Raw genomic sequence first — 15,537 nt, forward strand, 5'->3', positions numbered from 1 at the left:
TGGGTTCGAACGCGTTTTGGCAAAACCTCACCGAATTTTTTTTGTCGGATTCGGGTGTGTTTTGGATTCGGGTGTTTTTTTCAAAAAACACTAAAAAACAGCTTAAATCATAGAATTTGGGGGTCATTTTGATCCCAAAGTATTATTAACCTCAAAAACCATAATTTACACTCATTTTCAGTCTATTCTGAATACCTCACACCTCACAATATTATTTTTAGTCCTAAAATTTGCACCGAGGTCGCTGTGTGAGTAAGATAAGCGACCCTAGTGGCCGACACAAACACCGGGCCCATCTAGGAGTGGCACTGCAGTGTCACGCAGGATGTCCCTTCCAAAAAACCCTCCCCAAACAGCACATGACGCAAAGAAAAAAAGAGGCGCAATGAGGTAGCTGTGTGAGTAAGATTAGCGACCCTAGTGGCCGACACAAACACCGGGCCCATCTAGGAGTGGCACTGCAGTGTCACGCAGGATGTCCCTTCCAAAAAACCCTCCCCAAACAGCACATGACGCAAAGAAAAAAAGAGGCGCAATGAGGTAGCTGTGTGAGTAAGATTAGCGACCCTAGTGGCCGACACAAACACCGGGCCCATCTAGGAGTGGCACTGCAGTGTCACGCAGGATGTTCCTTCCAAAAAACCCTCCCCAAACAGCACTTGACGCAAAGAAAAAAAGAGGCGCAATGAGGTAGCTGTGTGAGTAAGATTAGCGACCCTAGTGGCCGACACAAACACCGGGCCCATCTAGGAGTGGCACTGCAGTGTCACGCAGGATGTCCCTTCCAAAAAACCCTCCCCAATCAGCACATGATGCAAAGAAAAAGAAAAGAAAAAAGAGGTGCAAGATGGACTTGTCCTTGGGCCCTCCCACCCACCCTTATGTTGTATAAACAAAACAGGACATGCACACTTTAACCAACCCATCATTTCAGTGACAGGGTCTGCCACACGACTGTGACTGATATGACGGGTTGGTTTGGACCCCCCCCAAAAAAGAAGCAATTAATCTCTCCTTGCACAAACTGGCTCTACAGAGGCAAGATGTCCACCTCATCTTCACCCTCCGATATATCACCGTGTACATCCCCCTCCTCACAGATTATCAATTCGTCCCCACTGGAATCCACCATCTCAGCTCCCTGTGTACTTTGTGGAGGCAATTGCTGCTGGTCAATGTCTCCGCGGAGGAATTGATTATAATTCATTTTAATGAACATCATCTTCTCCACATTTTCTGGATGTAACCTCGTACGCCGATTGCTGACAAGGTGAGCGGCGGCACTAAACACTCTTTCGGAGTACACACTTGTGGGAGGGCAACTTAGGTAGAATAAAGCCAGTTTGTGCAAGGGCCTCCAAATTGCCTCTTTTTCCTGCCAGTATAAGTACGGACTGTGTGACGTGCCTACTTGGATGCGGTCACTCATATAATCCTCCACCATTCTATCAATGTTGAGAGAATCATATGCAGTGACAGTAGACGACATGTCCGTAATCGTTGTCAGGTCCTTCAGTCCGGACCAGATGTCAGCATCAGCAGTCGCTCCAGACTGCCCTGCATCACCGCCAGCGGGTGGGCTCGGAATTCTGAGCCTTTTCCTCGCACCCCCAGTTGCGGGAGAATGTGAAGGAGGAGATGTTGACAGGTCGCGTTCCGCTTGACTTGACAATTTTGTCACCAGCAGGTCTTTCAACCCCAGCAGACCTGTATCTGCCGGAAAGAGAGATCCAAGGTAGGCTTTAAATCTAGGATCGAGCACGGTGGCCAAAATGTAGTGCTCTGATTTCAACAGATTGACCACCCGTGAATCCTTGTTAAGCGAATTAAGGGCTGCATCCACAAGTCCCACATGCCTAGCGGAATCGCTCCCTTTTAGCTCCTTCTTCAATGCCTCCAGCTTCTTCTGCAAAAGCCTGATGAGGGGAATGACCTGACTCAGGCTGGCAGTGTCTGAACTGACTTCACGTGTGGCAAGTTCAAAGGGCATCAGAACCTTGCACAACGTTGAAATCATTCTCCACTGCACTTGAGACAGGTGCATTCCACCTACTATATCGTGCTCAATTGTATAGGCTTGAATGGCCTTTTGCTGCTCCTCCAACCTCTGAAGCATATAGAGGGTTGAATTCCACCTCGTTACCACTTCTTGCTTCAGATGATGGCAGGGCAGGTTCAGTAGTTTTTGGTGGTGCTCCAGTCTTCTGTACGTGGTGCCTGTACGCCGAAAGTGTCCCGCAATTTTTCTGGCCACCGACAGCATCTCTTGCACGCCCCTGTCGTTTTTTAAAAAATTCTGCACCACCAAATTCAAGGTATGTGCAAAACATGGGACGTGCTGGAATTTGCCCATATTTAATGCACACACAATATTGCTGGCGTTGTCCGATGCCACAAATCCACAGGAGAGTCCAATTGGGGTAAGCCATTCCGCGATGATCTTCCTCAGTTGCCGTAAGAGGTTTTCAGCTGTGTGCGTATTCTGGAAAGCGGTGATACAAAGCGTAGCCTGCCTAGGAAAGAGTTGGCGTTTGCGAGATGCTGCTACTGGTGCCGCCGCTGCTGTTCTTGCGGCGGGAGTCCATACATCTACCCAGTGGGCTGTCACAGTCATATAGTCCTGACCCTGCCCTGCTCCACTTGTCCACATGTCCGTGGTTAAGTGGACATTGGGTACAACTGCATTTTTTAGGACACTGGTGAGTCTTTTTCTGACGTCCGTGTACATTCTCGGTATCGCCTGCCTAGAGAAGTGGAACCTAGATGGTATTTGGTAACGGGGGCACACTGCCTCAATAAATTGTCTAGTTCCCTGTGAACTAACGGCGGATACCGGACGCACGTCTAACACCAACATAGTTGTCAAGGACTCAGTTATCCGCTTTGCAGTAGGATGACTGCTGTGATATTTCATCTTCCTCGCAAAGGACTGTTGAACAGTCAATTGCTTACTGGAAGTAGTACAAGTGGGCTTACGACTTCCCCTCTGGGATGACCATCGACTCCCAGCGGCAACAACAGCAGCGCCAGCAGCAGTAGGCGTTACACGCAAGGATGCATCGGAGGAATCCCAGGCAGGAGAGGACTCGTCAGAATTGCCAGTGACATGGCCTGCAGGACTATTGGCATTCCTGGGGAAGGAGGAAATTGACACTGAGGGAGTTGGTGGGGTGGTTTGCGTGAGCTTGGTTACAAGAGGAAGGGATTTACTGGTCAGTGGACTGCTTCCGCTGTCACCCAAAGTTTTTGAACTTGTCACTGACTTATTATGAATGCGCTGCAGGTGACGTATAAGGGAGGATGTTCCGAGGTGGTTAACGTCCTTACCCCTACTTATTACAGCTTGACAAAGGGAACACACGGCTTGACACCTGTTGTCCGCATTTCTGGTAAAATACCTCCACACCGAAGAGCTGATTTTTTTGGTATTTTCACCTGGCATGTCAACGGCCATATTCCTCCCACGGACAACAGGTGTCTCCCCGGGTGCCTGACTTAAACAAACCACCTCACCATCAGAATCCTCCTGGTCAATTTCCTCCCCAGCGCCAGCAACACCCATATCCTCCTCATCCTGGTGTACTTCAACACTGACATCTTCAATCTGACTATCAGGAACTGGACTGCGGGTGCTCCTTCCAGCACTTGCAGGGGGCGTGCAAATGGTGGAAGGTGCATGCTCTTCACGTCCAGTGTTGGGAAGGTCAGGCATCGCAACCGACACAATTGGACTCTCCTTGTGGATTTGGGATTTCGAAGAATGCACAGTTCTTTGCTGTGCTGCTTTTGCCAGCTTGAGTCTTTTCATTTTTCTAGCGAGAGGCTGAGTGCTTCCATCCTCATGTGAAGCTGAACCACTAGCCATGAACATAGGCCAGGGCCTCAGCCGTTCCTTGCCACTCCGTGTGGTAAATGGCATATTGGCAAGTTTACGCTTCTCCTCCGACAATTTTATTTTAGGTTTTGGAGTCCTTTTTTTACTGATATTTGGTGTTTTGGATTTGACATGCTCTGTACTATGACATTGGGCATCGGCCTTGGCAGACGACGTTGCTGGCATTTCATCGTCTCGGCCATGACTAGTGGCAGCAGCTTCAGCACGAGGTGGAAGTGGATCTTGATCTTTCCCTAATTTTGGAACCTCAACATTTTTGTTCTCCATATTTTAATAGGCACAACTAAAAGGCACCTCAGGTAAACAATGGAGATGGATGGATTGGATACTAGTATACAATTATGGACGGGCTGCCGAGTGCCGACACAGAGGTAGCCACAGCCGTGAACTACCGCACTGTACTGTGTCTGCTGCTAATATATAGACTGGTTGATAAAGAGATAGTATACTCGTAACTAGTATGTATGTATAAAGAAAGAAAAAAAAACCACGGTTAGGTGGTATATACAATTATGGACGGGCTGCCGAGTGCCGACACAGAGGTAGCCACTGCCGTGAACTACCGCACTGTACTGTGTCTGCTGCTAATATATAGACTGGTTGATAAAGAGATAGTATACTCGTAACTAGTATGTATGTATAAAGAAAGAAAAAAAAAACACGGTTAGGTGGTATATACAATTATGGACGGGCTGCCGAGTGCCGACACAGAGGTAGCCACAGCCGTGAACTACCGCACTGTACTGTGTCTGCTGCTAATATAGACTGGTTGATAAAGAGATAGTATACTCGTAACTAGTATGTATGTATAAAGAAAGAAAAAAAAACCACGGTTAGGTGGTATATACAATTATGGACGGGCTGCCGAGTGCCGACACAGAGGTAGCCACAGCCGTGAACTACCGCACTGTACTGTGTCTGCTGCTAATATATAGACTGGTTGATAAAGAGATAGTATACTCGTAACTAGTATGTATGTATAAAGAAAGAAAAAAAAACCACGGTTAGGTGGTATATACAATTATGGACGGGCTGCCGAGTGCCGACACAGAGGTAGCCACAGCCGTGAACTACCGCACTGTACTGTGTCTGCTGCTAATATAGACTGGTTGATAAAGAGATAGTATACTCGTAACTAGTATGTATGTATAAAGAAAGAAAAAAAAACCACGGTTAGGTGGTATATACAATTATGGACGGGCTGCCGAGTGCCGACACAGAGGTAGCCACAGCCGTGAACTACCGCACTGTACTGTGTCTGCTGCTAATATATAGACTGGTTGATAAAGAGATAGTATACTCGTAACTAGTATGTATGTATAAAGAAAGAATAAAAAACCACGGTTAGGTGGTATATACAATTATGGACGGGCTGCCGAGTGCCGACACAGAGGTAGCCACAGCCGTGAACTACCGCACTGTACTGTGTCTGCTGCTAATATAGAATGGTTGATAAAGAGATAGTATACTACTAATATTATATATACTGGTGGTCAGGTCACTGGTCACTAGTCACACTGGCAGTGGCACTCCTGCAGCAAAAGTGTGCACTGTTTAATTTTAATATAATATTATGTACTCCTGGCTCCTGCTATAACCTATAACTGGCACTGCAGTAGTGCTCCCCAGTCTCCCCCACAATTATAAGCTGTGTGAGCTGAGCAGTCAGACAGATATATAATATATATAGATGATGCAGCACACTGGCCTGAGCCTGAGCAGTGCACACAGATATGGTATGTGACTGACTGAGTCACTGTGTGTATCGCTTTTTTCAGGCAGAGAACGGATATATTAAATAAACTGCACTGTGTGTCTGGTGGTCACTCACTATATAATATATTATGTACTCCTGGCTCCCGCTATAACCTATAACTGGCACTGCAGTAGTGCTCCCCAGTCTCCCCCACAATTATAAGCTGTGTGAGCTGAGCAGTCAGACAGATATATATAATATTATTTATATATAGATAATAGATGATGCAGCACACTGGCCTGAGCCTGAGCAGTGCACACAGATATGGTATATGACTGAGTCACTGTGTGCTGTGTATCGCTTTTTTCAGGCAGAGAACGGATTATAAATAAAACTGGTGGTCACTGGTCACTATCAGCAAAACTCTGCACTGTACTGAGTACTCCTAATGCTCCCCAAAATTAGTAAATCAAGTGTCTCTCTAATCTATTCTAAACGGAGAGGACGCCAGCCACGTCCTCTCCCTATCAATCTCAATGCACGTGTGAAAATGGCGGCGACGCGCGGCTCCTTATATAGAATCCGAGTCTCGCGATAGAATCCGAGCCTCGCGAGAATCCGACAGCGTCATGATGACGTTCGGGCGCGCTCGGGTTAACCGAGCAAGGCGGGAAGATCCGAGTCGCTCGGACCCGTGAAAAAAAACATGAAGTTCTGGCGGGTTCGGATTCAGAGAAACCGAACCCGCTCATCTCTAGAGTAAACTAGAGATGAGCGGGTTCGGTTTCTCTGAAACCGAACCCGCACGAACTTCATGTTTTTTTCACGGGTCCGAGCAGACTCGGATCCTCCCGCCTTGCTCGGTTAACCCGAGCGCGCCCGAACGTCATCATGACGCTGTCGGATTCTCGCGAGACTCGGATTCTATATAAGGAGCCGCGCGTCGCCGCCATTTTCACACGTGCATTGAGATTGATAGGGAGAGGACGTGGCTGGCGTCCTCTCCATTAGAAATTAGATTAGAAGAGAGAGAGAGATTGTGCAGAGTCAGACAGAGTTTACCACAGTGACCAGTGCAGTTGTTGTTAGTTAACTTTTATTTATTTTAATATAATATATCCGTTCTCTGCTATATCCGTTCTCTGCCTGAAAAAAAACGATACACAGCAGCAGCCAGTCACACAGTGTGACTCAGTCTATGTGCACTCAGCTCAGCCCAGTGTGCTGCACATCAATGTATAAAAGGCAAAGCTTATAATAATTGTGGGGGAGACTGGGGAGCACTGCAGGTTGTTATAGCAGGAGCCCCCAGGAGTACATAATATTATAATAATTTAAAATTAAACAGTGCACACTTTTGCTGCAGGAGTGCCACTGCCAGTGTGACTAGTGGTGACCAGTGCCTGACCACCAGTATAGTAGTATATTGTTGTATGTATTGTATACTATCTCTTTATCAACCAGTCTATATTAGCAGCAGACACAGTACAGTGCGGTAGTTCACGGCTGTGGCTACCTCTGTGTCGGCAGTCGGAACTCGGCAGGCAGTCCGTCCATCCATAATTGTATTACAATATATACCACCTAACCGTGGTATTTTTTTTTCTTTCTTTATACCGTCGTCATAGTGTCATACTAGTTGTTACGAGTATACTACTATCTCTTTATCAACCAGTGTACAGTGCGGTAGTTCACGGCTGTGGCTACCTCTGTGTCGGCAGTCGGCAGGCAGTCCGTCCATCCATAATTGTATTATTATTATAATATATACCACCTAACCGTGGTTTTTTTTTCATTCTTTATACCGTCGTCATAGTGTCATACTAGTTGTTACGAGTATACTACTATCTCTTTATCAACCAGTGTACAGTGCGGTAGTTCACGGCTGTGGCTACCTCTGTGTCGGCAGTCGGCAGGCAGTCCGTCCATCCATAATTGTATTATTATTATAATATATACCACCTAACCGTGGTTTTTTTTTCATTCTTTATACCGTCGTCATAGTGTCATACTAGTTGTTACGAGTATACTACTATCTCTTTATCAACCAGTGTACAGTGCGGTAGTTCACGGCTGTGGCTACCTCTGTGTCGGCAGTCGGCAGGCAGTCCGTCCATCCATAATTGTATTATTATTATAATATATACCACCTAACCGTGGTTTTTTTTTCATTCTTTATACCGTCGTCATAGTGTCATACTAGTTGTTACGAGTATACTACTATCTCTTTATCAACCAGTGTACAGTGCGGTAGTTCACGGCTGTGGCTACCTCTGTGTCGGCAGTCGGCAGGCAGTCCGTCCATCCATAATTGTATTATTATTATAATATATACCACCTAACCGTGGTTTTTTTTTCATTCTTTATACCGTCGTCATAGTGTCATACTAGTTGTTACGAGTATACTACTATCTCTTTATCAACCAGTGTACAGTGCGGTAGTTCACGGCTGTGGCTACCTCTGTGTCGGCAGTCGGCAGGCAGTCCGTCCATCCATAATTGTATTATTATTATAATATATACCACCTAACTGTGGTATTTTTTTTTCTTTCTTTATACCGTCGTCATAGTGTCATACTAGTTGTTACGAGTATACTACTATCTCTTTATCAACCAGTGTACAGTGCGGTAGTTCACGGCTGTGGCTACCTCTGTGTCGGCAGTCGGCAGGCAGTCCGTCCATCCATAATTGTATTATTATTATAATATATACCACCTAACCGTGGTTTTTTTTTCATTCTTTATACCGTCGTCATAGTGTCATACTAGTTGTTACGAGTATACTACTATCTCTTTATCAACCAGTGTACAGTGCGGTAGTTCACGGCTGTGGCTACCTCTGTGTCGGCAGTCGGCAGGCAGTCCGTCCATCCATAATTGTATTATTATTATAATATATACCACCTAACCGTGGTTTTTTTTTCATTCTTTATACCGTCGTCATAGTGTCATACTAGTTGTTACGAGTATACTACTATCTCTTTATCAACCAGTGTACAGTGCGGTAGTTCACGGCTGTGGCTACCTCTGTGTCGGCAGTCGGCAGGCAGTCCGTCCATCCATAATTGTATTATTATTATAATATATACCACCTAACTGTGGTATTTTTCTTTCTTTCTTTATACCGTCGTCATAGTGTCATACTAGTTGTTACGAGTATACTACTATCTCTTTATCAACCAGTGTACAGTGCGGTAGTTCACGGCTGTGGCTACCTCTGTGTCGGCAGTCGGCAGGCAGTCCGTCCATCCATAATTGTATTATTATTATAATATATACCACCTAACCGTGGTTTTTTTTTCATTCTTTATACCGTCGTCATAGTGTCATACTAGTTGTTACGAGTATACTACTATCTCTTTATCAACCAGTGTACAGTGCGGTAGTTCACGGCTGTGGCTACCTCTGTGTCGGCAGTCGGCAGGCAGTCCGTCCATCCATAATTGTATTATTATTATAATATATACCACCTAACCGTGGTTTTTTTATACCACCTAACCGTGGCAGTCCGTCCATAATTGTATACTAGTATCCAATCCATCCATCTCCATTGTTTACCTGAGGTGCCTTTTAGTTCTGCCTATAAAATATGGAGAACAAAAAAGTTGAGGTTCCAAAATTAGGGAAAGATCAAGATCCACTTCCACCTCGTGCTGAAGCTGCTGCCACTAGTCATGGCCGAGACGATGAAATGCCAGCAACGTCGTCTGCCAAGGCCGATGCCCAATGTCATAGTACAGAGCATGTCAAATCCAAAACACCAAATATCAGAAAAAAAAGGACTCCAAAACCTAAAATAAAATTGTCGGAGGAGAAGCGTAAACTTGCCAATATGCCATTTACCACACGGAGTGGCAAGGAACGGCTGAGGCCCTGGCCTATGTTCATGGCTAGTGGTTCAGCTTCACATGAGGATGGAAGCACTCAGCCTCTCGCTAGAAAACTGAAAAGACTCAAGCTGGCAAAAGCACCGCAAAGAACTGTGCGTTCTTTGAAATCCCAAATCCACAAGGAGAGTCCAATTGTGTCGTTTGCGATGCCTGACCTTCCCAACACTGGACGTGAAGAGCATGCGCCTTCCACTATTTGCATGCCCCCTGCAAGTGCTGGAAGGAGCACCCGCAGTCCAGTTCCTGATAGTCAGATTGAAGATGTCAGTGTTGAAGTACACCAGGATGAGGAGGATATGGGTGTTGCTGGCGCTGGGGAGGAAATTGACCAGGAGGATTCTGATGGTGAGGTGGTTTGTTTAAGTCAGGCACCCGGGGAGACACCTGTTGTCCGTGGGAGGAATATGGCCGTTGACATGCCAGGTGAAAATACCAAAAAAATCAGCTCTTCGGTGTGGAGGTATTTCACCAGAAATGCGGACAACAGGTGTCAAGCCGTGTGTTCCCTTTGTCAAGCTGTAATAAGTAGGGGTAAGGACGTTAACCACCTCGGAACATCCTCCCTTATACGTCACCTGCAGCGCATTCATAATAAGTCAGTGACAAGTTCAAAAACTTTGGGTGACAGCGGAAGCAGTCCACTGACCAGTAAATCCCTTCCTCTTGTAACCAAGCTCACGCAAACCACCCCACCAACTCCCTCAGTGTCAATTTCCTCCTTCCCCAGGAATGCCAATAGTCCTGCAGGCCATGTCACTGGCAAGTCTGACGAGTCCTCTCCTGCCTGGGATTCCTCCGATGCATCCTTGCGTGTAACGCCTACTGCTGCTGGCGCTGCTGTTGTTGCCGCTGGGAGTCGATGGTCATCCCAGAGGGGAAGTCGTAAGCCCACTTGTACTACTTCCAGTAAGCAATTGACTGTTCAACAGTCCTTTGCGAGGAAGATGAAATATCACAGCAGTCATCCTACTGCAAAGCGGATAACTGAGTCCTTGACAACTATGTTGGTGTTAGACGTGCGTCCGGTATCCGCCGTTAGTTCACAGGGAACTAGACAATTTATTGAGGCAGTGTGCCCCCGTTACCAAATACCATCTAGGTTCCACTTCTCTAGGCAGGCGATACCGAGAATGTACACGGACGTCAGAAAAAGACTCACCAGTGTCCTAAAAAATGCAGTTGTACCCAATGTCCACTTAACCACGGACATGTGGACAAGTGGAGCAGGGCAGGGTCAGGACTATATGACTGTGACAGCCCACTGGGTAGATGTATGGACTCCCGCCGCAAGAACAGCAGCGGCGGCACCAGTAGCAGCATCTCGCAAACGCCAACTCTTTCCTAGGCAGGCTACGCTTTGTATCACCGCTTTCCAGAATACGCACACAGCTGAAAACCTCTTACGGCAACTGAGGAAGATCATCGCGGAATGGCTTACCCCAATTGGACTCTCCTGTGGATTTGTGGCATCGGACAACGCCAGCAATATTGTGTGTGCATTAAATATGGGCAAATTCCAGCACGTCCCATGTTTTGCACATACCTTGAATTTGGTGGTGCAGAATTTTTTAAAAAACGACAGGGGCGTGCAAGAGATGCTGTCGGTGGCCAGAAAAATTGCGGGACACTTTCGGCGTACAGGCACCACGTACAGAAGACTGGAGCACCACCAAAAACTACTGAACCTGCCCTGCCATCATCTGAAGCAAGAAGTGGTAACGAGGTGGAATTCAACCCTCTATATGCTTCAGAGGTTGGAGGAGCAGCAAAAGGCCATTCAAGCCTATACAATTGAGCACGATATAGGAGATGGAATGCACCTGTCTCAAGTGCAGTGGAGAATGATTTCAACGTTGTGCAAGGTTCTGATGCCCTTTGAACTTGCCACACGTGAAGTCAGTTCAGACACTGCCAGCCTGAGTCAGGTCATTCCCCTCATCAGGCTTTTGCAGAAGAAGCTGGAGGCATTGAAGAAGGAGCTAACACGGAGCGATTCCGCTAGGCATGTGGGACTTGTGGATGCAGCCCTTAATTCGCTTAACAAGGATTCACGGGTGGTCAATCTGTTGAAATCAGAGCACTACATTTTGGCCACCGTGCTCGATCCTAGATTTAAAGCCTACCTTGGATCTCTCTTTCCGGCAGACACAGGTCTGCTGGGGTTGAAAGACCTGCTGGTGACAAAATTGTCAAGTCAAGCGGAACGCGACCTGTCAACATCTCCTCCTTCACATTCTCCCGCAACTGGGGGTGCGAGGAAAAGGCTCAGAATTCCGAGCCCACCCGCTGGCGGTGATGCAGGGCAGTCTGGAGCGACTGCTGATGCTGACATCTGGTCCGGACTGAAGGACCTGACAACGATTACGGACATGTCGTCTACTGTCACTGCATATGATTCTCTCAACATTGATAGAATGGTGGAGGATTATATGAGTGACCGCATCCAAGTAGGCACGTCACACAGTCCGTACTTATACTGGCAGGAAAAAGAGGCAATTTGGAGGCCCTTGCACAAACTGGCTTTATTCTACCTAAGTTGCCCTCCCACAAGTGTGTACTCCGAAAGAGTGTTTAGTGCCGCCGCTCACCTTGTCAGCAATCGGCGTACGAGGTTACATCCAGAAAATGTGGAGAAGATGATGTTCATTAAAATGAATTATAATCAATTCCTCCGCGGAGACATTGACCAGCAGCAATTGCCTCCACAAAGTACACAGGGAGCTGAGATGGTGGATTCCAGTGGGGACGAATTGATAATCTGTGAGGAGGGGGATGTACACGGTGATATATCGGAGGGTGAAGATGAGGTGGACATCTTGCCTCTGTAGAGCCAGTTTGTGCAAGGAGAGATTAATTGCTTCTTTTTTGGGGGGGGTCCAAACCAACCCGTCATATCAGTCACAGTCGTGTGGCAGACCCTGTCACTGAAATGATGGGTTGGTTAAAGTGTGCATGTCCTGTTTTGTTTATACAACATAAGGGTGGGTGGGAGGGCCCAAGGATAATTCCATCTTGCACCTCTTTTTTCTTTTCTTTTTCTTTGCATCATGTGCTGATTGGGGAGGGTTTTTTGGAAGGGACATCCTGCGTGACACTGCAGTGCCACTCCTAGATGGGCCCGGTGTTTGTGTCGGCCACTAGGGTCGCTAATCTTACTCACACAGCTACCTCATTGCGCCTCTTTTTTTCTTTGCGTCATGTGCTGTTTGGGGAGGGTTTTTTGGAAGGGACATCCTGCGTGACACTGCAGTGCCACTCCTAGATGGGCCCGGTGTTTGTGTCGGCCACTAGGGTCGCTTATCTTTCTCACACAGTCAGCTACCTCATTGCGCCTCTTTTTTTCTTTGCGTCATGTGCTGTTTGGGGAGGGTTTTTTGGAAGGGACATCCTGCGTGACACTGCAGTGCCACTCCTAGATGGGCCCGGTGTTTGTGTCAGCCACTAGGGTCGCTTATCTTTCTCACACAGTCAGCTACCTCATTGCGCCTCTTTTTTTCTTTGCGTCATGTGCTGTTTGGGGAGGGTTTTTTGGAAGGGACATCCTGCGTGACACTGCAGTGCCACTCCTAGATGGGCCCGGTGTTTGTGTCGGCCACTAGGGTCGCTTATCTTACTCACACAGCGACCTCGGTGCAAATTTTAGGACTAAAAATAATATTGTGAGGTGTGATGTGTTCAGAATAGGCTGAAAATGAGTGTAAATTATGTTTTTTGAGGTTAATAATACTTTGGGATCAAAATTACCCCCAAATTCTATGATTTAAGCTGTTTTTTAGGGTTTTTTGAAAAAAACACCCGAATCCAAAACACACCCGAATCCGACAAAAAAAATTCGGTGAGGTTTTGCCAAAACGCGGTCGAACCCAAAACACGGCCGCGGAACCGAACCCAAAACCAAAACACAAAACCCGAAAAATTTCCGGCGCTCATCTCTAGAGTAAACCTGAGCTTACTCAGGCTACCTGTCGCAAGGTGGCTTGCAAAGCCAAGGAAACTGCACCTTGCGACACATCCTTGGCCTTCCCACTTCCAGAAGCCACCATTTCCGGCAACACTGGCCACCCCCGTCCCTCCACCCGAATGCCTCTGCCTGTCAATAAGGCTATCGGGAAACTGCTCTGGGGATCACAATAGTAATCCTTACTGAATTAGGCCCTTTCTCCGCAGAATGGCTGCCTATACAGGCCCCCTCAATGTTTTTAAAGATCTGTAGATGTAAAACAGTCATCCGCATTGTGATCACCTGTACAGCATGAATGTGCGGTGAGGTAATTGGCTTAGGGGGCACTGGCTAGTACCAGAGCCAGATTAACACACAATATAGGAGCCCAAGTGTTCATGTGTGCATTATGCAAAGTACATACTGCTGGAAATATGTGGAGTTTTGATCAGAGCTGTGCAGAAAAGATGGGCAGGGGAGGCCCTGCCTCACCTGTCATAGCCTTTTTACTCCAGAATTTTGACTATGAAGAAGGAGGTGAATCTCATGGACCTAGTACAATGTTGGTGAGCGTAAGCCCTGCTAGCAATAATGAGTATTATTTATTAACAGTTTCTTATATTGCGCAGCAAATTCAGTTGAGCTTTACATTTGGGCACGATGATAAAACAAGACTGGGTAAAAGCAGACAGTCATAGAGGTAGGAAGGCCCTGCTCGCGTGCTTACAATCTATAGAGTAGCAAACCATGGGGGTAATTCAGACTGGATCGCGGCAGCGATCGCAGTCTGAATTACTGTGTGGAGTGCGTTCGCGCACCCCAGGAGCCCAGTGAGATGCTACCAGCATCCCACTGGCTGCGATCGCCTCTGCCTGATTGACGTTCACAGGGAGGAAGGGGGCATGCCAATGGCGTTAGAATGCCGTTGGCGGGGCTCAGTCCCAGGTGGACTAGCCCTGTTCTGGACGTCCCCCCCACATGTCTGAGTAACTGATCGTAGATGTGCTAAATTTAGCACATCTACGATCAACTCTGAATTACCCCCCATATGCGCAAGTAAAGGCTGTCGCATCTGGAGATGTGTACCACACTGCATACAGCACTAGAAAATATATGTAACTATTTTCCCAGTAAATATGCCTGATTTCCTTCCAACTCTGTATTGGGCACCTACTGTTTATGTTTAATGTCTTTTTTTAAATTCTCATGGATTAATTTATGTGCTCGTCTCTCTCTTAGGTCATATTGACCACACAGAAAGGTACATGTATATGTCATACCTCCCAACTGTCACGATTATGGCGGGTCAGTCCCACTTTATGGTAATTGTCCCACCATCCTGCCCGAAGGCCACAGTGTCCCATGGTGGAGGGGGTGGGGAGTTGGGAGGCCCCTTGTCATGCGCTTCTCTGCTTGTTCAAATGAGAGAGGACCTGGAGGCTTCCCAGCAGCTCCCAGAGCACTGGGCATGGCCCCAGTATAATTAAAATGAAGAGGGCATGACTTGTGGGTATGGCATTTCCCCCAAAGCCGTGCCCCTTGCCCACTGTAACAAGGCAACACCCACTTTTCAGAAGTGCGCACCTTTATAAGTCACAATCTCTCTGAAGACTGTTAGAAGATACTGTATGTGGAAGTCCATACTCATTGCTGGAACTTTCAGGCATTGTTGCAATCTTTCTAAGCACACAGCCATTATTGTACTAGAATTGGTGAGAATAAAGGCACACAGTAAAAAATAACAATTTTTTATATTGTTTCTTACCTGTGAGGATTGATCATTGGACACCTAGTGCCCTCCGTAGAGATATAACAAGGTTATTCATTTCCATTGCCTTCAATGTTCTCGTTTCAGAGCTCTTTATCTCAATTTGGTTGGACTCTGGGTAATCTTGACATGTGCCGTGTTCTCGGGATTGGTCATGTATGCGCATTATGAAGGTTGTGACCCTTGGACTGCTGGATTTATAAGCGCTCCTGATCAGGTAGGTAATCAGCAAAAATGTATGCAGCATTATCTTCTGTAGATATGGTAGATCCAATGTTGAGAATTACAGCTGAAGTTGCACATACCAAAGCAAGTGTTTTAACACAGCAGAGCGAACAAGTCCCTGCT

At 46.8% G+C, this 15,537-nt stretch overlaps 1 protein-coding gene across 1 annotated transcript in view; it reads left to right on the forward strand.

The window, feature by feature from the left end:
• SLC5A12 (solute carrier family 5 member 12) overlaps positions 1-15,537 on the forward strand; it is a 127,761-nt gene that overhangs the window by 59,881 nt on the left and 52,343 nt on the right. Inside the window, exon 7 of the mRNA XM_063944331.1 lies at positions 15,277-15,406. Coding sequence (XP_063800401.1) covers positions 15,277-15,406 — 130 coding nt within the window. The remainder of the gene's footprint in view (positions 1-15,276; positions 15,407-15,537) is intronic.

This window comes from Pseudophryne corroboree, chromosome 11, assembly GCF_028390025.1.
Source record: "Pseudophryne corroboree isolate aPseCor3 chromosome 11, aPseCor3.hap2, whole genome shotgun sequence".
Lineage (NCBI taxonomy): Eukaryota > Metazoa > Chordata > Amphibia > Anura > Myobatrachidae > Pseudophryne > Pseudophryne corroboree.